This window comes from Chiloscyllium punctatum, chromosome 32 (genome assembly GCF_047496795.1).
Source record: "Chiloscyllium punctatum isolate Juve2018m chromosome 32, sChiPun1.3, whole genome shotgun sequence".
NCBI classification, from domain to species: Eukaryota; Metazoa; Chordata; class Chondrichthyes; order Orectolobiformes; family Hemiscylliidae; genus Chiloscyllium; species Chiloscyllium punctatum.
The window spans coordinates 29,793,760-29,819,576 of record NC_092770.1 but is presented as its reverse complement, the minus strand read 5'-3'; the positions used below and the strand labels follow the sequence as shown (position 1 = coordinate 29,819,576).

The 25,817-nt window shown below is 40.8% G+C and overlaps 1 protein-coding gene and 1 long non-coding RNA gene across 5 annotated transcripts in view; one reads left to right on the top strand and one right to left on the bottom strand.

The window, feature by feature from the left end:
* Nucleotides 1-4,263, bottom strand: part of LOC140458013 (uncharacterized) — a 135,657-nt gene extending 131,394 nt beyond the window's left edge. For both annotated transcript variants that reach the window (XR_011953433.1, XR_011953431.1), the window contains exon 1: nt 4,204-4,263. This is a non-coding gene — a long non-coding RNA (uncharacterized lncRNA). The remainder of the gene's footprint in view (nt 1-4,203) is intronic.
* tmem117 (transmembrane protein 117) overlaps nt 1-25,817 on the top strand; it is a 434,750-nt gene that overhangs the window by 211,168 nt on the left and 197,765 nt on the right. For all 3 annotated transcript variants that reach the window (XM_072551966.1, XM_072551967.1, XM_072551969.1), the window contains exon 4: nt 20,386-20,485. In XM_072551966.1, the coding sequence (XP_072408067.1) occupies nt 20,386-20,485 (100 nt within the window). The remainder of the gene's footprint in view (nt 1-20,385; nt 20,486-25,817) is intronic.

The window sequence follows — 25,817 nt, the reverse complement described above, 5'->3', positions numbered from 1 at the left end:
TGCCAATATTCTAGAGTCATCAAGGAAATGGTTCAAAAGGATGCACTGGTTATTGTGTAAGATTATCTAGATTCTGGAAAGGTGTAAGCAATTGGAAAGCCACAAATGTAAAACTGCTATTTCAAGAAAGGAAGAAGACAGAAAGCAGGAAATGACAGGCCATTTAGTGTAACAACTTTCTTTGGAAAATGATAAAAAAATCAGAACACAATTTGACTGACTGTGTGGTTTTACAAAGAGAAAGTTATTATGACCTATTTATTAGAATTCTTTTGAGGGTATAACAAGTAGGATTGACAAAGAGAGAACCAGTAGATGTGGTTTATTTAAATTTTACAGGGCCTTTGATTAATATGTCGCATCAAAGGTTATTTCACAAGTTTAGAAGCTCATGTTGGTCATATGTTTGAGGATTGATTGACTAACTCACAGGAAATAGAAAGTTAAAGATCACACAACACCAGGTTATAGTCCAACAGGTTTATTTGGAAGCACTAGCTTTCAGAGCGCTGCTCCTTCATCATAATCACCAGATGAAGGAGCAGCGCTCTGAAAGCTAGTGCTTCCAAATAAACCTGTTGGACTATAACCTGGTGTATGATTTTTAACTTTGTTCACCCCAGCCCAACACCAGCACCTCCAAATCAGGAAACATAGGGGCAGAATATGCAAGTAATTTTCTGGTTGGCAAACTGCAATAGTTGCAGAGATCCAATTATTTACAATCTTTAGCCCACCACGGTAAAAAGAAAACTCTACGGATTCATTACCCTCAGAATTATTTACAATCCATATCAATGACTTGGATGAACAGAGTGATAGCATTGCAGACAAATTTGCTAATGAAGCACATAGGTAAGAAATCAAGTAATGAGGAGAATGTAGAATCTGCAAAGAGATATGTATGGGTTAAGTGAGTGATTAACAATTGAAGTATAATGTGAGAAAAGACCAGATGTTATGACAATGGTTCAGAACTCTGAAATACCATGGACATTTTTAAACTTGTAATTCCAAACTCTGTTATGAAAAGAGGACTAATGCAGATTTAATGTAGGAAGCAATCTGGAAAAAGAAACCATAGAATGTCACACTCACTTCCAGATGCAATGGGAACATCAAACAAAAGCCCTTCAAAGGTGGAGTTGAAGGGGAAGAGGCAAGTTAAATCAGATTGGACTGTGCTGTCTTGTGACTACAAAGGTAATGAGAGCCTGACAGTCCTGCTCAACAGTAAGCCACCCAGTTAGGATTATATCTCAAACTACAGATACGTTTTGTATGTTTTCCTTTTGCAGAATTCTTAAACTACACTGTCCTTTTGGGATTTGGGTTTAAGATTTTTTATTTAAAGTATACTAAGGTACACTATGTTGAATTTTTGAGTATTTCTCATGCAACTGGCAGATTCACATAACTGGCACGCCTTCCCCAAACATGCTGGATAGCAGGGAGTTTATTGAATGAAAGTGGGGAGGTTTTACTAAATCTATACAAGGCACTAGTTAGACAATAGCCGGAATATTATGAACAGTTTTGAGCTCCGATTCTAAGGAATGATATATTGGCATTGCAGGCAGTCCAGCAAAGGTGCACGAGGCTGATCCCAGGCATGGAGGGATTGTCTTATAAGGAGAGATTGAGTAGATTGGACCTGTATTCATTGGAATCTAGAAGAATGAGAGGCAACTTATTGAAATGCACAAGATTCTTAGGGGAGTGTGACAGGGTAAGTGCAGAAAGGCTGGTTCCCCTCTGGAAGAGTCTAGGACCGCAGGGCATAATTTCAAAATAAAACATTTAAGAGAAAGATGAAGAGGAATTTCTTGAGGGTAATGAATCCGTAGAATTTTCTTTTTACCGTAGTGGGCTAAAGAGGCTGGGTCGTTAGGTGTATCCAAGGCTGAGAGAGTCCGATGTTTAATAAGTAAGGGAATTGAGGGTTAAAGTGAAGAGGCAAGAAAGTGGAGTGGAGGATTATCAGATGAGCTATGATTTCATTGAATGGTGGAGCAGATTTGATGGGCTGAATGGCCTACTTACAACCTTCTTACAAGTTAAAAGGTCTGTTTCAATTTGACTGGAGTGTTCCAGTGGGTCTGAATATTCATGTATATACCTGCCTGGAGTGTTAGCGTGCTGTGAAGGTCACATTCAAAGAACAGTTCCCTAATTAGCCCAGTGTTGAAGGAAAAGACCTTTCTGAACTTTGAGTACTCAAAGCCAGTTAACTCATAGGGATACCAAAGGAAATAGGACAAGAGAGTCTCTGTCTCGAATACCTATCTATGTGGGGTGATAAGTCTTAGTTAGCTCATTTGGCTAGATGGCTGGTTTGCAATGCAGTGTGGTGACAACAGTTGCAGGTTCAATTCTGGCTGAGGTCGCTATGAAGGTCCCACCTTCTTGACCTTATCCCTTACTTGAGGCGTGGTGACCCTCAGGTCAAACGATCACCAGTCCTTCCCCTTCTCTGTCTTTAATATGAGATCAACCTTATCATCGGGTAGAACTGTGGTGACTTTACTAGATTCCCAAACCAACAATGAATTAAATTGACAGTTGGTCAATTTCAGTTATGTAAGGTATAATAATCAAGAAAATTATCTGCTATGCTTGGAATAACATCAATTAAAATGTAAAAAGAAATCAAGCTTGGCTTAATTTCTTATTCAAAGTTTGATGTACCACTTATTGCTACTGTGTGCAAAGAATAGTGTGAGGAGGAATTCCAACCATTCATTTAAAAATAACTACTGGAGCATTGAAGTGTATATTTTTTGATCATTTCTAAATTACAAAAAAACCTATCTTCACTTGAGGTTATAAGATAATGAAAACAAAGTTAGAAAAAAATATCTAAGGGCTCTCCAAATTCACATCTCTGCATGAATACATGAAGCTATGGAAGACTGACTGACTGAAAATTTGAATCTCATAGACTTGCACAACTGCTAATGCTATCTGTAGAGGATTATAGGGCGCATGATATTTAGGAGATAACATCATGTGAACAGCTATCACAATAGCAACAAACACTTGACCCTGACCTCTGAACTCCACACGTCAATATGCAGTACTGGATCAGTAATCTGCTTCATCATAACAAGTAGAGTCCTGAAGAAACTAATAATGAAGTGATTAATGGGAGGATACCAGCTGTAGAGGAGCTGGTAGATGGTGTGATGAGGAAATAGATAATTCCAGTGGGACAGTCAGAGATGCTATTAAGCCTCTGGGTCAAATTTGGGTCTTTTGACTTTTCTGGTGACTCAGAAAGAGCATCTCTTGAAATTGTAAAGTAGGCTTAGCAGTTAAAGCAATTACTTTAAGGCTGCAATGTTTCTGTCCGAGACAGCTAATCTGTATAATATAAAGAGACCTTGTTCAGGTATTCATTCATTCATTCTAATACCAGCTGGTGCCCTCCAAGATGAATCTCCATCTGATGCCCTCCAGGAATCCTACAGACAGGCTCTTGGGGAGATAATAGATGTGGCAACAGCTTACATTCTCAGCAGGAAGGTAAAGTTCATATTCAAAATGTGCCGAAGGCACTGTGAATGGTTCATTAAAACTGCGACTCAAATGAGCCACAGCTTTACTGTTTGCTTTGATTACAAACCTCTATGTGAGTTATGTTTGGTTTCTAGAGGCTGAATTGATATTACTCAAGCAAAAAGAGTTCTGTCTCTTTGCTTCTTTTAACATACCGCTCTAACAATTCCTACAGATAATCATTTAGCTGTAAATAAGAATCCGAATTGTATGTAGTGTTTAGAATGTGATTTCATAGCAGTCAATCTAAGGAATACCCTAAGAATTAATAACTTTACTGTTCAACAAAGCTTCAGCTAATTTTTTTGAAACCTTGTCTATCAATACACAAAATTCCAACTTCATAAAGTGATGCAATAGATTGTTTTATCAAGAGTGAAGTGGTTGCTTTTTGCATAAAAAAACTCATGGAACCCAGTGTCGGGGTGATCACCTATATTCAATATTCAAACACAAAGAAAGTAGGTTCATGCCCTTCATTTTTCTGATGCTGAGACGGTGAAGACCTGACAATTCTGACTGCAACATACAGATAAAAATGGTTAATGTTTAAAACATATTGCACAGAAAGCTAGATTATATCAATTAATTCTTTCAAATGATCAGTCTCCCAATATACCCAGAAAATTCCCAGGAGAAACTTACCAAAAATACTGTCCGTAGATCAAGATCCTTTTCCCAGTCTCTCTTCCAAGAGAATGAGCAGGAATTGAATTGCCAAAAGGTCATGTCTTCAGGGGTGAGTAGGAAGAGGAGGGGCTATGGTTCTGACAGATGCCTGTAGGATGGAAACCCAGACTGACCCTACCCACATTTGGAAGCAGATGGAAAACAGCCATTCTGCTGTCAGATCAATTATGTCAATAGTCAATTAGTTGAGTGTTTAACCTTGAATTCTTCAGGTCAACTTTAACAACTAGGACTTCTTGATCTGAGTGAACTAGCATCAACTAGGGCACAGAGGACACTCCATTGATCAATGGTATTGATAACCTTGAAAGTTTTGATTGCATAATTGCCCGCCCACCTATGCGAAAGGCTTGTGCTCATAGCAATCGCTCTAAGAGTCTGACTGCACTAATTCGCAAGTATAGAATGTGGACACCACTGGCTGGACCAGTAATTATTGCAATTTCTAAACAATAAGTAGGTGACAGTGAGTTGTCTCCTTGAGCTATCTCAATCCATGTAGTGTAGCTACATCCACAGTGTTTTTAGAAAGGGTCTTGTCACCTTTTAAAAGTCATTTCAGCGAGCTTCATCTGAGCCTCATTTGTGACCAGCTGTCACTGCAGTGCAGGAGTGACTTTCACATTTAGCATGGCCTTCTAATTAGAAGCAACAGGAGCTGCCACACCAATGCTAACATCAGAAGAAGCAACAACACCAAAAGCAGCAGCTGTTTTGACGCATTCACAAGCTGTTCCACAGGACAGACAGAATGACACATGAGCTCCTGCTCAAAGGAGACAACTTCCCCAGCATTGTATATGGACAGAAAATCATCATCTTCCATATGACAGACTAGTAGTACTTCAGGCGTCTCAGGCTTTCACAGCAGATCATTGCTGACATCTAAAGCCACTTAGAACACAATCTCGCTCCAAGAAGACCATGTGGATATGCGTTTCTAGTATTAATCAAATGATAGCAACCACACTACTGCAGCTCCTTCCAAGAATCTGCTAGCTTTCCTGGTTTGCTGCCCATTGACGTATCCTTGGTGGTCAATACCATGTTTGCTGAGGCCATCACTTCTGTCCACTTTGACACTGAAGACAGTTGGAATCAGGGGGGCTGTTGCATTTGTTTCAGTGGCTGGACTCTTATTGGCTTCCATTGCCTTTGATCGTATCCATGGCAATTACGATGTACTCAAATCAGCCTGGACAATGTACCAATTTGAAAAGTTTAGTTTCTATGTAACTACCAGAAGTCTACATACATGGCAATGCTAGATAATTAGAAACTGAAATGATTTCTTCATTCATTCCGTATAATGATGTTCCTGTCAGGATTTCACACTCCACAATTTATGAAAGGATGGCTCCTTAAAAACAGTTGCTAACTTGGGAAGACCAGGCTGCCGTTACCTTTGAGGAGCCCCATAGCTATACAAAGGAGAGATACAAAAGGGTCAAGTGAACAGAAGGGCTTTGGCTCAATGAAGATGAGACACAAGTGTCTGGACAGATTTGAGGTGTCCTTCAGCGTGCCCTGTCAATGGTCTCCAGAATGATGTGAAAGTAAATAGAACTATGGATACTGTAAATCAGAAACAAAAACAGAAATTGCTGCAAAATCTCAGCAGGTCTGGCAGCACTTGTGGACATAAATCAAAGTTAATGTTTCAGGTTGAGTGACCCTTCCTCAGAACTGTTCTATACTATGAACAAGGTTTTGGTGCAGAAACACACAAGGAGGCATAAGACAGATCAGGGAGGTCTTAAGCAGCGTCTCAAAGGGAGCTGTGCAGTTGACAGTTTGTAAATAGGAACGTTGAGCCCAAAAACTAGGGGTACTACAGAACTTTGCAAGTCTCTGGTTAGGTCTTAGCTGGAGGATCTTATGGTACCTAAAACTCTTTAAGAAGGATATTAAGGTCTTGAGAACGTTACAGAGTACATTTGGCAGCTTATGATAAAGAATCACTGGACTCGAAATGTTAACTGTTTTTCTGTCTACAGATGCTGCTCAGCTTGCTGAGTTTCTCCATTGCTTTCTATTTTTGTTACAATTTGCCATTGTCATCAGTTTTGTTTTATTACAGAGTAAGTATACTTGGATGGGGGCTTTGCTGCATTGAAAAATATGTGTGGTGTAGTTGCATTATTTTAGCTGATAAAAGAACCCCTCCATTTTGAAGTGCCCTAGGTTCTCCCATGTTTCCGAATGGGGCTACCAGCCTGATATTTCTATGGGTCATTTTATTAAGCTTCCAATCTTTTTGGTCCATTTGACATTCTTAATGGATGTGGAGCTCCTGGCTATAGGAAATTGACTGATTTGTCTATGTCCTACCTTGACCACCTCCAGGTTATAATCCAAAAGTGAGTCAACATTACAAACATGACCCAACTAGCAACATTTAGCTTGTTTATTCTTTTTTTACTCCACAGATGCTGTCTGATTCTGAGTGTCACCAGTATTTTAAATTGTTATTTCAGGTGGTGTAATATTTTGATTTTGCTGAAGTTACTTTATTTATTAATCAGAAAATGCAATAAACTGTCATGGCTATATCAGCTTGAATTCAGAACTGCAATACTGCAGCCATGAGATGTATCAGGAACTTCCATTGTTGTCTATTTATTTTACTTTTCCATTAATTTCAGTTGGGCAAACTAAGGTTGATTATAACTGAACAAGAAAAATCTAAGTGTGCATGTTAAAAAATGATTGATTGCATTTTGTCTTGCTGAAAGACAAACAGTTATTGTTTTGGGAGTATTCAAATTTACAACCTTAAATCATAAATAATTTGTTAAATGATTTTAGAATATTAAGATTTACCAACGCATGCAATCACTTCTAACTTAATTATAAAATTAAGGATGTATAAACTGATCTGTAGATTTCCTGGGAAGGGATATGTGTATTGACTGGACACTGTTCTACCTTAAAGTTGAGAGTGTGGTGCTGGAAAAGCTCAGCAGGTCAGGCATTCTGATGAAGGGCTTATGCCCGAAACGTTGATTTTCCTGCTCCTCAGATGTTGCCTGACCTGCTGTGTTTTTCCAGCACCACACTCTCAACTCTAATCTCCAGCATCTGCAGTCCTCACTTTCTCCCTGTTATAACTGCAATACTTGTAGAATTTTGGCTAACTCTGCATCCTTGAGTGTATCAGCTTCAGACTTGTAATAATTCTGAATGCTTGCCATCTCTTTAGCAGAGATAGTAACTTTTCTTGTATACCTAATATGGTCCTTGAAATCGGTCTAATAGCCGTCAGGGAAGTAACTTTATAAATTGAGAACTGTAACATATAATCCTCATCACTACTTCTAATGTGATAAACCATCTCATCTCCCATAACCAATGCTTCACGGATCAGAAGCCAATATAATTTATTAAATCATCTGCTTATTAATGAATTTGTGCTAAATTAGGCAACATGTTTTAGGCTCATTTAAATATTTATATGTTTATTTGATATGCATGTTATTTATTTTCACCACTGAAAATAAACCGATTTGGAGCTATGCATCTTCTCATTAATAAGTATATCCAAGACATTTCTCTTACTAACTGGAGTGTAAAGCAACAAATCAACTGCTGTTCAGGTGTGATACTATCTCAGTGACAGGGCTTCATTGTTCTTGGCTTGACCTTCAAGCGCACAATAGTCACATTATTGGTTTTCTGTTTAACCCTGTGATATACTCCAAACTGTTTGACATCTGCTCCATTACCAAGGTTGGAGAAGGTGAGGATATCAGTATTGAGAGTGTGGTGCTGGTCAGGCAACATCCGAGGAGCAGGAGAATCTATGTTTCGGGCAATATCCCTTCATCAAGAATGAAGCAATGAGCCGAGGGGGTGGAGAGATAAATGGGAGAAGGATGGGACTTGGAGGGAAGGTAGCAGAGAGTGTGATAGGTAGATGGAGGTGGGGTTAATGGTGATAGATCAGAGAGGTGAGTGGAGCAGATGGGTGGGAAGGAAGATGGAAAGGTAGGACAGGTCATGAGGGCAGTGCTGAGTTGGGAGGTTGGAACTGGATAGGTGGGGTGAGGGGAAATGAGGAAACTGGTCAAATCCACATTGATGCTACGTGGTGTGAGGGTCCGAAGGCGGAAGATGAGGTGTTCTTCCTCCAGGCGTCGGGTGGTTAGGGAGTGGAGCTGGAGGAGGCCCAGGACCTGCATGTTCTTAGCGGAGTGGGGGTGGGGAAGGGATTGAAGTGTTCGGCCACATAGAGGTGGGGTTGGCTGGTGCAGGTGTCCCGGAGATATTCCCTGAAGTGCTCTGCGAGTAGGCGTCCTGTTTCCCCAACATAGAGGAGACCGCATCAGCAGCAACGGATACAGTTAATGACATGTGGAAGTGCATCTTCCGCCTTGGGACCTCCAATCATATGGTATCAATGTGGATTTCACCAGTTTTCTCATTTCCCCTCATCCCACCTTATCCCAGTTCCAACCTTCCAATTCAGCACTGCCCTCATGACCTGTCCTTACCTGTCCTTACCTGTCCATCTTCCTTCCCACCTATCTGCTTCACCCTCGTCTCCGACCTATCACCATTTCCCCCACCTCCGTCTACCTATCTCACTTTCAGCTGCCTTCCACCTCCACCGCAGCCCCACTCCCCTCCCCTTTATCTCTCCATCCCCCCATCTGCAGCAAATGGACTGCAGTGATTCAAAAAGGCAGCTCGCCACCACCTCCTTGAGGGCAACTAGAGATGAGCAATAAATGCTGACCCAACCAGTCTCACCCACGTCCATCCACATGACTTTGAAAGCAAAAACCTAACTGAATTGTGGAAAAGGCTTGAGGAGAATTGTTCCCTCTGTCCTTTGTAATACTGATGGCTGAGTTCATATGAAATTGCAATACCTAAAGAGGAAATCAGTAATGATAGAAAGGTATATGTAGTTTACTATTACAAAGATATTTGAAAGAGAAATCATTGTTCAGGAGGAATCAAGATTAATGATGCCATTTACTTTATATTTCCTTTTTGAATCAGGAACAAAATACTATGTGGTGAGAATAATGTTCTTCATAGGCAGTTAACTTCTGCCAGTCTTTATTTAATAACATTTTGTACTTCACAGTAACAGTAGACTCTTTTTATTTTCCCTTTGTTGGTAACTGTATTCTTCCTTTGCATATTGCTACTATGAGAAAGTGAGGACTGCAGATGCTGGAGATCAGAGCTGAAAATGTGTTGCTGGAAAAGCGCAGCAGGTCAAGCAGCATCCAAGGAGCAGGAGAATCGGCGTTTTGGGCATGAGCCTTCCTGAAGAAGGGCTTATGGCTGAAATGTCGATTCTCCTGCTCCTTGGATGCTGCCTGACCTGCTGCGCTCTTCCAGCAACACATTTTCAGCGTATTGCTATTATGGCAATATGCCCAGTTTATAACCATATCAACTCAAATATCTCTTGGATACCTCATAAGTTGACAAAAACAAGCTTTTAAAAAAGAAGTAAGATAAATGAGTGTTCTCAGAAAACTACCCAAACAGTGAGAATTACCCAAGAGGGTACACTAAAGAATATATTCAGTTTACCTGATAATTAAACTCAACCTGTCTATTTGAGCAATCTTCGCTATATTCCAGATTTAAATCAGAGAATCCATGATGCAGCAAAGGAATTGAACTTTATTTAAACCTTTAAAAATCTGAACACATTGATGCATCATGAGCAAGACATATTTCAATTCTTTGGAAAATGCTGTAGATGGCTAACATTTTTACTTTGTTTAGAATTGGAATATTATTGATTATTTCAAGTCCTTAATCTTGGGACACAAATATTTAGTGCCTAAAGAAAATGTTGTGGGAACTTGATGAGCTGATGGCAGACCTGAACGCCACTACATTCTGACCTTGCCCAAATTAGTTCTTGACAGAAAGGCCAAAACTCCATCTTCCCGCCCTGCTGGCATTGATGCCCTTAAGTGGTTAATTGTTGACAACTTATGGGAATAAAAGCAAAATATTACAGATGCTTGAAATTTGAAACCAACACACAGAATGCTGGAGAAACTCAACAGCTCTGGAGACATCTGTGGAGAGAGAAAGAGTTAATGTTTTAAGGTCAATTTTTCAGAATTCCTGAGTTCTGGGAAGAGGCATACAGGTGTTTAGCTGTTAACTCTGTTTCTTCCATCAATTTGCAATAATTAAACATAATACCAGAATTAGAACTTGGGAGAGTGGGCATTAGCTATTTAAAAACCATCCGCTTTTGTCCCTTCCCTCTTTCCCATCTGACCTCCACCCCCTGAAACCTTTGCATTTCATGGAATGTTGTCCTGGCGTGAGCATAACCTTCAGACTGGTACTGCTGAGTTCTGGAGTTACTAACCTCTGGTTAACTGACAGCTCCAAATAGTGGGACTTCCTGGTACACGGTCTTAATTTCAGAAGAAAGTCAGAGGCAGGCAATTCGATCCGTACTGTCCGGAGTGAAAGTAATTGCAGCCTGGTTGGAATGATGCCCTTAAGTCATAATAATCTGTTTTGGAGGGCCTGTCTGCCCTTAGAAGGCCATTGGTTAAGTGCGCAAGTGTGAAAAGCTTGATCTTCACCAGTTCCAATGTTTGCCTTTTATGTAAAGTGGTCTCCTGCTTTATTGTGGCACAACTCTGTGTGTGATTTACTCTGATCTAGAAATTAATGAAAAATTTGGGAAGATACAGCAAAAATAATCCTGCTGGACCTTGCTATTTTTTGAGTGATGGCATCATTCTGTTTCATTGGTGGTGAGATGGAGGTGGTCAGGAGCTTCAGGTTCCTAGAAGTAAATATCACCACCAAGCTGTCCTGGTCTGTCCATCTTGATGTACATGTCAGGGATGTCTCTGATTGACTGCAGAAAATTCTGAAGGAGGGTGTGATGCAGGTAGACACCAATGATATAGGTAAAAAAACAAACTGGATAAGGTCCTACACGAAGGATCTAGGGAGTTAGGAACCAAGTTTAACAAGTAGGACCTCAGGCAGTAATCTCAGTATTGCAACCAGTACCACGTGCAAGTCAGAGTAGGAGTTATAGAATATTCAGAATGAATGTGTGGCTTGAGAGATGGTGTAGGAGGGAGGAGTTCAGATATTTGGGACATTGGGACCAGTTCTTGGGGAGGTAGGACTATTACAAATGGGATGGTCTGCACCTGGGCCAGATTTGAACCAATGTCCTTTTACTAAGCTGGGGAGGGTTTAAACTACTGTGGCAGGGGGATGAGAACCAAATGAGGAGATTAGTGGACAGCAAGGAGGTAGTAACTAAAGTCTGTAGGGAACTAGATCGTGAAGACAGCGATCATGAAGGGGAAGAGCAGGCAGGGAGCAGATGATGAACGCAGAGAGACTGGTGGACTGAGGTGCATTTGTTTTAATACAAGAAATATAGTAGGTAAGGCAGATGAACATAGGGCTTAGATTAGTAGACTCATAGAGTCCTAGAGATGTGCAGCATGGAAACAGACCCTTTTAGTCAACCCTCCATGCCGACCAGATATCCCAGCTCAATCTAGTCCCACCTGCCAGCACCCGGTCCATATTCCTCCAAACCCTTCCTATTCATATACCCATCCAAATGCCTTTGAGTATGATATTGCTCTTACTGAGACTTGGTTGAGGAAAGGGCATGATTGGCAATTAAACATCCCAGGATATCAATGCTTCAGGCAGGATAGAGAGGGAGGTAAAAGGGGTGGAGGAGTTGTATTACTGGTCAGGGAGGATATCACAGCTGTGCTGAAGGAGGGCACTAAGGAGGACTTGAGCAGTGAGGCAATACGGGCAGAGCTCAGAAATAGGAAGGGTGCGGTAACAATGTTGGGGCTTTACTACAGGCGAGACCACTCCCAACAGTGACCGTGAGGTAGATGTACAATTATGATGAAAGACTTAGGAGCAACAGGGTGGTGGTGATGGGAGATGTTAATTTTCCCAACACTGACTGGGATTCACTGAGTTTTAGAGGTCTGGATGGAGCAGAATTTGTAAGGAGCATCTAGGAGGGTTTTCGAGAGCAGTATATAAGTAGTGGAGGGGGGAATTACTTAGGGAATCGTGATCACAATTCCATACGTTTTCGGATACTCATGGACAAAGATGAGAGTGGTTCTAAATGAAGAGTGTTAAATTGGGGGAAGGCCAACTATACAAAAATTCAGCAGGAGCTGGGGAATGTAGATTGGGAGCAGTTGTTTGAAGGTAAATCCACATGAGGTATGTGGGAGGCTTTTAAATAGAGGTTGATTAGAACTCAGGAGAGAGATGTTCCTGTGAAAATGAGGGACAGAAATGGCAAGATTAGGTAACCATGGATGGCAGGTGAAATTATGAGACTAGCTAAGAGGGAAAAGAATGCATACATAATGTATAAGTGACTGACATCAGATGAAGCTTTGGAAGAATATTGGGAATGTAGGACCATTCTGAAACAAGGAATTAAGAGGGCTAAAAGGGGTCATGAGCTATCCTTAGCGAGCAGGGTTAAGGAAAACTCCAAAGCCTTTTATTCGTATATAAGGAGCAAGAGGGTAACGAGGGAAAGGGTTGGCCCAAGGACAAAGGAGGAAAGATATGGGTGGAGTCAGAGAAAATGGGTGAGATTCTTAATGAAGTCTTTGCATTGGTATTCACTGAGGAGAGAGACATGGCGGTTGTTGAGGTTAGGGATAGATCTTTGATTATTCTTGGTCAAGTCAGCATAAGGAGGGAGGAAGTGTTGGGTATTCTGAAAGGCATTAAGGTGAGCAAGTCCCCAGGTCCGGATGGGATCTATTCCAGGTTACTGAGGGAAGTGAGAGAAGAACTAGCTGGGGCTTTAACAGATATCTTTGCAGCATCCTTGAAAACGAGAGAGGTCCCAGAGGACTGGAGAATTGATAATGTTGTTCCCTTGTTTAAGAAATTTAGCAGGGATAATCCAGGTAATTTCAGACTTGTGAGCTTGACGTCAGTGGTAGGGGGAAAGTGAGGACTGCAGATGCTAGAGATCAGAGCTGAAAATGTGTTGCTGGAAAAGCGCAGCAGGTCAGGCAGCATCCAAGGACAGGAGAATCGACGTTTCGGGCATGATGGTCAGTGGTAGGGAAGCTACTGGAGAAGATACTAAGGGATAGGACACATACCATTTGGAAGAAAATGGGCTTATCAGTGATAGGAAGCATGGTTTCATGCAGGGAATGTCATGTCTTCCAAACCTAATAGAATTCTTTGAAGAGGTGACAAAGCTGATTGAGGTAAAGGATGTAGATGTCATATATGTGGACTTCAGTAAGATGTTTGATAAGCCTCCCCCATGGTCGGCTGATGAAGAAGGTGAAGTCGCATGGGATCCAGGGTGCACTAGCAAGATGGATAGGGAGATGGTTGGGCAACAGGAGACAGAAGTAGTGGAAGGGAGCTTCTCAAAATAGAGACCTGTGACCAGTGGTGTTCCACATGGATCCGTGCTGGGACCACTGTTGTTTGTGACATACATAAATGATTTGGAGGAAGGTATAGGTTGTCTCATTAGCAAGTTTATAGATGATACTAAGATTGGTGGAGTAGCAGGTAGTGAAGGGGACTGTCAGAGAATACAGCAGAATATAGATAGATAGATTGGAGAGTTGGGCAGAGAAATAGCAGGTGGAGTTCAATCCAGACAAATGCAAGGTGACGCATTTTGGAAGATATACTTCCAGAGTGAACAATACAGTAAATGGAAAAGTCCTGGGGAATTTGATGTTCAGAGACATCTGGGTGTTTGGATCCATTGTTCCCTGAAGGTGGCAATGCAGGTTAGTAGAGTGGCATGCTTTCCTTCGTCGGATGGGGTATTGAGTAAAAGAGTTGGCAGGTCATGTTACAATTGTATAGGACTTTGGTTTGGCCACATTTGGAATACTGCATACAGCTCTGGTCGCCACATTACCAAAAGGATGTGGATGCTTTGGAGAGGGTGCAGAGGAGGTTCACCAGGAAGTTGCCTGGTATGGAGGGTGCTAGCTATGAAGAGAAGCTGAGTAGATTAGGATTATTTTCATTGGAAAGAATGTGGTTGAGGGGTACCTGATTGAGGTTTACAAAATAATGAAAGATGTAGACAAAGTGGATAGCAAGAAACTTTCTCCCCCAGAGTGCTGGACTTGATTACGAGGGGTCATGAGTTCAATGTGAGAGGGGAAAAGTTTAGTGGAGATATATGTGGAAGGGTGTGGGGTGCCTGGTTTGCGTTGCCAGTGGAGGGACGGGAACGACAGCATTATTTAAGATGCATTTGGAAGATGCATGAATGGGCAGGGAGCAGACGAATACAGATCTTCGGAAAATAGATGACAGATTTAGAGAATCTGGATTGACACAGGCCCGGAGGGCCGAAGGGTCTGTTCCTATGTTGTAATCTTTGTTCATTTGTTCATTGTCAAGAAAGCACACCAATCCCTCTACTTTCTAAGAAGGCTAAGGAAATTCAGCATGTCCACAGTGACTCTTACCAATTTTTATAGATATGATACTTTCCATTGTGTATCTGATGCACCACAGGTTAGTATGGCAACTGCTTTGCCCAAGACCACAAGAAACTGCAGAGAATTGTGAATGAAGCTCAGTCCATCATGAAAACCAGTCTTCCTTCCATTGACTACATCTACACTTCTTGTTGTCTTGGGAAAGCAGCCAACACCATCAAAGATCCCTCCCAGCCCGATCATACTCTTCTCTATCAGGCATGAGATACATAAATTTGAAAACACGCACCATCAGATTGAAGAACAGCTTCTTCCCCACTGTTATCAGACCTATGAATGAATCTCTTATATATTAGAGTTGAACTTTCTCTACACCTTTTCTGTAACTGTGACACTATATTCTGCACTCTGTTCTTAAGGTGCGATTTGTTTGGTTAGCACACAAAACAATTCTTTTCATTGTATCTCTGTACATGTGACAATAATAAATCAAATCAAATCAAATCATACTTCACTCAGCAGCTGGACTCCCATTCTCACCATTTAAGCAATGGGAAAATTATAACTTATAATGCTGAATCCAAAATTTTGTAACAAAAACACTAATTAGTGTTTGTATATACAATCAAATATTGGTTTAATCAATTGCTTTGTATTAATTTTATTTTTTTTTTCCATGTAATCAGGACAGTTGCTCAAATTATAATTCTATCACTCCTTGACTGAAGAACAAATAATAATTCTTTGTAATTTGATGTGGGTTTGATTGTACACAGATATGCGTCAGAACCTTCAAGTTTAGGAAATGCTTTTTAATGTTGTGATTATTTTTCTTGTCAATTAATGAACCAGTGCCATTGCATTTGAAAATCTGCCTTTCTGTTTTGCAGTTTAGGCACATCTTCAAGGCTGCAGTTTTAGATGTGCATCTAGGTCACTAGAATTATTGATCATAATTACACAGAAAGAACAACTCCCATCGGATCATTTTCACAGGCTGGATTGAATCCAAGTTACTGCAGTTCTGCGTTAATGCAGATATAAATCCCCGTTCTCCTCAAGATGGTTATTTTAAGGTAGTGGAAGTAATCAGTCATTGTACATCTCACGTTTCCATTAATGAAGCCTGCGTCAGGAATTTAACTATGAACACTTTATTGATATTTTATGATTTATAGGACATCTCTTACTCAGTTGTTTAATAATGTGTTCTAATGGCATCTGCAGTTTTATAAAAGTGACACCCAAAAAGAAGCTTTCACATCAAGATTTTATTCATGTACAAATGGATCAACCCACTATTGTCTTTATTTTTAATAATTAAACACATTTATTCATTTCATCTTGGAACACAAGGAAGACAGCTGATGCTAGAATAGAAAGAAAGAAAAAAAATATTTAAAGTAACTCCTTTTGACAACACTAAGCTCCCTCTCAAACCATTGTTGTTTCATTCAAGCTAAGCAGACTTATCCTAATTTATTCAGTGTTTCTTAATTCACATAACTGTAAGAACCATTTTATTGTTTATTATTTGGGCTAGAGACTGCAAATAAGATATTTGGATAACAAATGTGATTATTGATCATTGTTTACATAACATTTGCTCTCAGCACTGATAGTGTCCTTAATGAGTTAACATGAAGAAAGTATCTCTTCTAAATGAGTAGATAGGAAATGGTACATTTACTTACTTCATCCTCTGAGCTCAAGTGAAGTACAGAGAAAGCACAACTGAGAAATCTGTTCCTTTAATAGGTATTTATCAAGATCAATAACATATATTCAATATGTTTAAAATAATGATGGAAAAGGATAGACCAGATCTAAAAGTTGAAGTTCTAAATTGGAGAAAGGCCAATTTTGACGATATTAGGCAAGAACTTTCGAAAGCTGATTGGGGCCAGATGTTCACAGGTAAAGGGACGGCTGAAAAATGGGAAGCCTTCAGAAATGAGTAAATGAGAATCCAGAGAAAGTATATTCCTGTTACGGTGAAAGGAAAGGCTGGTAGGTATAGGGAATGCTGGATGACTAAAGAAGTTGAGGATTTGGTTTAGAAACAGAAGGAAGCATATGTCAGGCATAGACAGGATAGATCAAGTGAATCCTTAGAAGAGTATAAAGGAAGTAAGAGTATACTTAAGAGGGAAATCAGGAGGGCAAAAGGGGACATGAGATAGCTTTGGCAAATAGAGTTAAGGAGAATCCAAAGAGCTTTTGCAAATACATTAAGGACAAAAGGGTAATTAAGGAGAGAATAGGGCCCCTCAAAGATTAGCATGGCAGCCTTTGTGTGGAGCCGCAGAAAATCGGGGATTTACTAAATGAGTATTTTGTGTCAGTATTTACTGTGGAAAAGGATATGGAAGATATAGAATGTAGGGAAATAGATGGTGACATCTTGCAAAATGTCCATATTACAGAGGAGCAAGTGCTGGATATCTTGAAACAGGTAAAGATGGATAAATCCCCAGGACCTGATAGGGTGTACCCGAGAACGCTGTGGGAAGCTAGAGAAGTGATTGCTGGGCCATTTGGTGAGATGTTTGTATCATTGATAGTCACAGGAGAGGTGCCGGAAGACTGGAGGTTGTCAAACGTGGTGCCACTGTTTTAAGAAGGGTGGTAAGAGCAAGCCAGGGAACTATAAACCAGTGAGCCTAACATCGGTGGTGGGCAAGTTGTTGGAGGGAATCCTGAGGAAGAGGATGTGCATGTGTTTGGAAAGGTAAGGACTGATTAGGGATAGTCAAAATGGCTTTGTGTGTGGGAAATCATGACTCTCAAACTTGATTGAGCTTTTTGAGGAAGTAACAAAGAGGATTGATGAGGGCAGAGCAGTAGATGTGATCTATATGGACTTCAGTAAGACGTTTGACAAGGTTCCCCTTGGGAAGCTGATTAGCAAGGTTAGATCTCACGGAAAAAGTGAGGAACTGGCCATTTGGATACAGAACTGTTTCAAAGGTAGAAGACAGAGGGTGGTGTTGGAGGGTTGTTTTTCATACTGGAGGCCTGTGACCAGTGGAGTGCCACAAGGATTGGTGCTGGGTCCTCTACTTTTTGTCATTTACATAAATGATTTGGATGCGAGCATAAGAGGTACAATTAGTAAGTTTGCAGATGACACCAAAATTGGAGGTGTAGGGAACAGTGAAGAGGGTTACGTCCGATTACAACAGGATCATGACCAGATGGGCCAATGGGCTGAGAAGTGGCAGATGGAGTTTAATTCAGATAAATGCGAGGTGCTGCATTTTGGGAAAGCAAATCTTAGCAGGACTTATACACCTAATGGTAAGGTCCTAGGGAGTGTTGCTGAACAAAGAGACCTTGGAATACAGGTTCATAGCTCCTTGAAAGTGAAGTCGCAGGTAGATAGGATAGTGAAGGCAGCATTTGGTATGCTTTCCTTTATTGGTCAGAGTATTGAGTACAGGAGTTGGGAGGTTGTGTTGTGGCTGTACAGGACATTGGTTAGTCCACTGTTGGAATATTGCGTGCAGTTCTGGTCTCTTTCCTATCGGAAAGATGTTTTGAAACTTGAAAGGGTTCAGAAAAGTTTTACAATGATGTTGCCAGGGTTGGAGGATTTGAGCTATAGGGAGAGGCTGAACAGGCTGGGGCTGTTTTCCCTGAAGCATTGGGGGCTGAGGCGTGACAAAATTATGAGGGGCATGGATAGGATAAATAGACAAAGTCTTTTTCCTGGGGTCAGGGAGTCCAGAACTAGAGGGCATAGGTTTAGGGTGAGAGGGGAAAGATATAAAAGAGACCTAAGGGGCTACGTTTTCATGCAGAGGGTGGTGTGTGTATGGAATGAGCTGCAAGAGGAAGTGGTGGAGACTGGTACAATTGCAACATTTAAAAGGCATCTGGATGGGTATATAAATAGGAAGGGTTTGAAGGGATATAGCTGGGTGCTGGCAGGTGGGACTAGATTGGGTTGGGATATCTGGTCGGCATGGACGGGTTGAACCGAAGGGTCTGTTTCCATGCTGTACATCTCTAGGACTCTGTTTACTTGTAGAGAGCTCATTAGCATAAGGAATGCAGAGACAATATTACTCTTATGGTCCTTTGACTATTCTGAAAGTTGTGTGGGAATGAGGATTTGTCTTTAATGGGTTTTATATTCTACTGGTGACTAGCCAAAGCATCCCAGGTGGAAGGGGCAATCACACAGAAGAACCTTGTCATTTCAATAAAGGTCAGCATTTGGAAAGTCTGTGGAAGAAGGAATACTGAGCACTTTTCCAGTTGGCTAGATATGTAATGATGTTTCCATGTATGTGTGTCTCGAGAGTGAACATCTGGGAAAAAAAAAAGGTGTCAAGATAAGCAATAAGGATAATGCCAATTACTTATTTTATTCTATTAGTTGTCTACAAATTGTTAGTTAAATATGACTGCTACTTGTCTAATAGGGAGAAATGGCTGTCTAAAATTACATCTGTCCCCCTCAGATGCCTGAAAAGTTCAGTGATATATGTTGTTGACCTGCATTTTGGCATGTGATTTGCTGTAACGTGACCAGGAAAGATCAATACAAACTATTGTTTATCATTATTATAAATCAGCTTGAAAAGCCTATCAGCTGAATAAGATTGTTTCTAAACTTTATGTACAGATCCAAATTAATGCACAGAAATAAAATGCTGCTACTTCATTGTCCAAGACTGTCTAATTAAAATGTATTCACACAGACACCATCTAATTCCTTTGGCATTTTAAATGCATCACTTGAATCATCTACTCCTAAATCTACTCTCTTCTAAAGTAAAAGGACACAACTGCCACCTTTGTCTTGATAACTAAAGTATTAATTTCATGGCTCTCTATCAACCTTTTCCATGGTTTTGACACGTGTTAATCTCATCATCATGCAAAGAGACCAGTGTTGGATACAGTATTCTAGATGAGGCTTAATGAAGGTCATGTATGAGAGCCTTGTGGTGATTTCTGTTTTGTATTGGATTGTGTTAGCCATAATGCTTGATTCAGTTACACTCTTCTTTACCCATGTAGTTAGACTGACAATTTATTCACATTCATAATGCAGCTGTTCACCAGAATTATGGAGTTTTATTATTGTGTCTTCAAAGGTCGAAAATATCTGCCCTTAATGTATTTCTGTTTCTGAATTTGTTTCATTGTGGACTTGGGACCTCACAGGCACTAACCCTGTATTCTCAAGTCTCTTTGAACACATGTGGTTTCACTCGAGAACATTTTGGAAACCTTTCCTATATTTTGTACTGAATTAGTTGTCACTTTGAGACATGCTGAGTTTGCGTTCTGCACTGTATATGTGAGAGTTCATAAATTTACTTGCGTATTTTTGCTGAACACCACCCATCATACGAATGGCCAGGGGTCCGTAACAGGATTGTGTGACAGGGTGCTGGATGACTGTCTTTAGAAATGGAATTAAAACGTTTATTTGGCTAATAGAGATATGTAAACATTATAAAAGATTCCTTATCAGCTGGTTATGAATTGTTACTAATTAAATTGAAAAGCCACATTTCAAATTTCTGCTGATTGAAAGAGTAGGTTCATATGTTCTACCAGCCGTGTCATAATCCACTGTTCTATGGAGGGGAGAAACACCATCTGATGAATATCTTAAGTTTGTTCTCTATTATAATACTAATAATCTGTATTTCTTTCACAGTCCTTATTTCATTAACAAATACATGGGCATGAGGAATGAAACCTTCATGAAGCTAGCAGCAGTTGGAACCTGGTTGGGAGATTTTGTCACAGCCTGGATGGTGAGACTAACTTTTCTATTATTTTCTGATTTGATGCTTAACTAAAGGTGCAAAATGTTATAACTTTAATTCTTCTCTTGGATTATAATATTCTTTTTAGAATGAGTTGATGTATTAAAAAGTATAGTGGTTCTAAATTCCAACTTCCCAGGCAATTTCTGCAAAGGTCACATGTCAAGGCTTCCATGAAACCCTGATATATGGCTCGGGGTCATCCGTTGATTTCTGACTTTCAGGAAACTGGAAGATCTGGGTTGTCATCTGAAGATAAAATATTAGAATAGTGAACACTTTTTCACTTGGTGTATCTGCACCAATATCTTACTGTGCACAGGACTTGAGCATGCAAAACAAAACTTGTGCTTGCTAAAATATAAATGCGGACAATATATCTTATCTATTGTGCGAAAAAAAACATGCCCATAAAAGTTTCATAAGTGTGTAAATATTACTGACTACCCAATGTTACAGAAATTGCAAAACAGTGCAAATCAATAAGTGGGGAGTCCATGAATGGCAAGTGGCTACCTCTTTTTCTAGAACGTATTGGAATCTAATCAATATCATACACTAGTCAAATTTATCTCTGAGTAAAGTGTATACATTTTGTAATGGATGTGGAGAATCAAATTCCGATTCATCACAGAATTGAGATGTGACATCAAAACTGAAGCTGGGTATTAATAACTGATTTATGACATTGGATGGCTTTCTTACTTTGGCTATTTCCAGGATGTAAACAGAGCTGTATTTTCCCGTTTTTCTGGGGTGACATTCATAGTAGCCAGTTGCCAAGGCCCTTGTCAACTTTTCTTGCACAATCTTTCACTCTTCTTCACCTTCGAGAAGAAGGCTATTCTGGCTTCATCATAAAGTCATGCAGCAGAAGTGCTGGCTGCTGCTGAGACTATGGGATGTTCACACTGACGGTACCATACTTAAAGCTCAAATCCACATCTCATCAGGCATAGCAAGCCCAGAGCTGTCTTCCCACTGTTGTCCTTAATATTATCCTGAAGAAATGGCTGAGAAAGGCAAATTAGCCCCACAGTTTGCCTCAGTGACCTGGAAGTGCAGGTGGGTGGGGTGGTGGAAAGGTGGGCATTGTTTTTCCTACTGAATGGCAAAGGAAGATATGCCACCAACATTGTTAGCCTGGACTAGGTTGGCACCCTAAGTCAGTGCTGTGTCCCCAGTGAAACACAATGCACAGTAGTGCAGGAAGAAGGCTATGATTTTCAGGTCTCTAAGGTTAAGTGCCAACATCTTCCCTCTGATATCTTAAGCTTATTGGGCCCAGTCAGTCTAAGTCTGACTTGTACATTCATCTCATCAAGGCTTATAGACTAAAACACTTATTATTCCACACATAATGTCCATTAAATAAATCCAATCCACTTCACTTCGAAATTGCTAAACCTTCCTGCCCTCTGTGTTTGCCACTCACTCAGTGGGAATACCTCAACACCTCCTGCTGCCGCAACTCCACTCACTGCTCTTGCATGCACTGCCATCATAATACGTCAATCCCTTCATCTCATTGCAGGAAAAATTGGCCCATGTCCTGGACTCATGCTGCACAGTGCCATGACTGACATGCCTGTGACTACTGGACTAACCATGACCAATTCCTGGGAATTCAATAAGCCCTTGATTCACTGTGATGGTACCATATTGTCCTCTTGCCCAACTAAGGTCCAGTCCTCCTAAACTTTGAGACCCAAGTTATTTATATGAAACACATACAGTATTTTGACTCTAAGCAGCTGTGATATTGACATATCATGATACAAAAAGCACTATAGGCATCATCTTTGACTGTTCATTGCTAACAATCATGACAAGGTTTGTGTCTGCAAGACTACAAAGAAATACTGTCTTTTAAATTCTGAATGAGGCAGCAAATAAGTGCAAAAAGATAAGACGAAGCATGCGGCAACTGCTGTGAGCATCCAGGGCGATGCAAAAATCAGTGAGTACGAAGATTAAATAAGGAGCCCTGAGAGGTTCAGTCCATGAGATTGGTGCTCATTTCTGTACGCAAAATAGCTCAGCAGCAGCATTACGTGTAGGTGTCGGTATGTTTTGAAGTGTAATATTGAAGTGGAGAACTGTATTCACACTGAGCTGGAGAGATACCCAGACTTATAGTGAGGCTGGTCTGTGTCCAACACCAACTTTCATGGATGGAGGGGTTGGGGAATGAGAATGCAGGTGCTTGCTGGCCACAAAGTAAGCTATGATGTTGGGGTCAAATGGCCAAAATAGAGAGCCGGAGGAACAAGTGATGAACTTGAAGTGCTAAGTGTACCCCCCACTGACTTTCATGTCCAGTATTGGCGCTATCTAGTTTCTCCCTAGTGCATGGAAGAATAGAAAAATCCACATAAGTGAGGTGAATTAGGTACTAATGATGTTTAAATGCATTCAAGCTTCTTGCCACTCACTGCTGAGATTCTGATCTCACTGTCCAAGAAATGGTTGCAGAATCCGACTTTTTTCTCGACTCAAGAATCTATTTTTTTCTGATATCACCGCATTTTTTAAAATACCTTGCTGCTGCTCACATCATTCGGGGGCTAGAGAAATTCAACTCTGTCATAATTGCACCACTCATTACACATTTTTTAAAAAAAGTAACACCCATTTTTTCAGTTTCAGTCCATGGACCAATATTAAAAATTGTGACCTTTGCAATAGGTACCAAAGTGATTAGGTTTGACATTTTACACTGAAATAAAAACCGAAACAGGAGAGGCAACAGTGGAGTGCTATTATCATGGACTGTTAATCTAGAGATCCAGGTAATTTTCTGGGGTCCAGGACCTGAATCCCGTCGTGGCAGATGGTTGAATTTAAATTCAATAAAACACCTCTTCGACTGGGACAACACATCCATCCTGGGATAAGCCAAACAGATGTGCACGAGAATTCCTAGAAACACGGCATTCCAACTGGAACTCTATCAACAATTGACTTGGACCCCATTTACCACCCCCTGAGGAAAAGAACAGGAAATGACGTCACCATGGGAAATGACATCACCAATCCAAAGGAACCCAAACATGCAAATAGAAAGAAGGAATCAGCAGCAATGCTTCGTCCAGAGGCTTACTGAAGAAACCTAGTATGGTGATGAAACGTCTGAAAACGAACATTCCAGCTCAGCAAGCAAATCTACATCCAGAACCTCAACCTGAGCTACAAATCTTCTTAAAATTCAATAAAAATCTGGAATTAATAATATTGACCATGAATCCATTGTCGATAGTCAGAAAACATTAATAGGGTTCACATTGGAAAGATGTTGTGAAACTTGAAAGGGTTCAGAAAAGATTTACAAGAATGTTGCGCGGGTTGGAGGGTTTGAGCTACAGGGAGAGGCTGAACAGGCTTGGGCTGTTTTCCCTAGAGCGTCGGAGGCTGAGGCGTTACAAAATTATGAGGGGAATGGATAGGGTAAACAGGCAAAGTCTGGAGGGCGTAGATTTGGGGTGGGAGGGGAACGATATAGAAGAGACCTACGGAGCAGCTTTTTCACACAGGGTGGTACGTGTAGAATGAGCTGCCAGAGGAATTGGTGGAGGCTGGTACAATTGCAACATTTAAAGAGGCATTTGGATGGGTATATGAATAGAAAGAGTTTGGATGGATATGGGCCGGGTGTTGGCAGGTGGGACTAGATTGGGTTGGGATATCTGGTTGGCATGGATGGGTTGGACTGAAGGGTCTGTTTCCATGCTGTACATCTCTATGCCTATGACCCTATGAATGTCTTGTAGGGAAGAAACTGCCATTCTTACCTGGTCGATCCTGAATGTGACTCCAGACCCACAGCAATGTGGTTTACTCTTAACAGTGCTCTGGGCAATAAATGCTAGCCTAGTCAGTGAAGCCCTCTTCACGTGAACAAATTAAAAGGAAAACTGGAACCATCTGATAGGTCAGAAAGCATATGTGAAGAGGGAAACAAAATGTACACTTCGACATGGTGACCTTTCATTTAACACTCAATATATTGCCTCGAATCTGGATCTATAGAAAACACCACTGCTAAAGAACAGCAATTACAAATTGAAAATAATTTGTAAGTTCAGGTAGCAACCTTGTAAATTGGGTCAGAAAATAACTAACATCCCACAGTCTCCACTGCTTGGTTCTGCTTCACAACACCTGTGGATCCAATTTGTGCATTCCCTTGATAAAGGTAATGTCACCCAGGTCCAGAGGACCACATGGTTGCGCGCTCTCATGAGAGAGAGAGATGACTGGTGGTGGTCTAACATGAGATCACCTAGCCTCAGGTGAGGGGTGAGGTTGAGAAGGCAGGGCCTTCATGGTTCTCAACTGGTTCTCTCTAAAGTTCACTAGTAGTCAAGCAGTCAGGCGGTTTACATAAAAATGTGCTGGCGAAACTCAGTAGGTCAGTCAACATCTGTAGAGAGAAACAGAATTAACATTTTTGAGTCTAGTATGACTCTTGTTCAGAACCCTTTCCTGTTGAGGCTTGGACTGTAAATGGTGGATTTGTGACCAAAGATAAAGAATGCAGGGATGATGGAAAGCCAAAAATTAGAAGTGGCCTTTTTTGAGCACACTGCGAAGATCTGATTTCTAAATCAGCAATGACCATAAGATATAGGAGATAAATTGGGCCATTTGGCCCATCAAGTCTGCTCCACCATTTGATCATGGTTGATATGTTTCTAAACCTCATTCTCCTGTCTTCTCATGGAACCTTGGTGCCCTTACTAATTAAGAACCTATCTATCATTGCCTTAATACATTGAATGACTTGGCCTCCACAGCTTTCTGTAGCAATGAATTCCACAGAGTCACTATCTCTGGCTGAAGAAATTCCTCTTCATATCAGTTTTAAAGAGTCGTTCCTTCACACTGAGGCTGTGCCCTCGGGACTTAGTGTCTCATTTTGGAAGTGTCAACTCATCCAGGCCTCTCTGTATTCTGTAAGTTTAAATCAGATCACCCCTTACCCTTCTAAACTCCAAGTACAGACTCTGAATCCTCAATAACCTGGGTCACTAATGTCCTTTTTAGGGAAGGCAATCTGCCATCCATAATTGATCTGGTCTAGATGTGACTCCAAATTCATAGCAACATGGTTGACTCTTGATTGCCCTCTGAAATGGCATAGCAAGTCTTTCGGTTGTAGCAATCACAACAAGCCTCAAAACAGAAATGAAACTGGACAGACCATCTGACATCAAACAAAGCAAGAACAGTTCTGTTGACCCAGTAAAGTCCTCCTCACTAACATCTTGGAGGACTAGTGACAGCACAATGGATTGCAGCAGTTCAAAAAGACAACTCC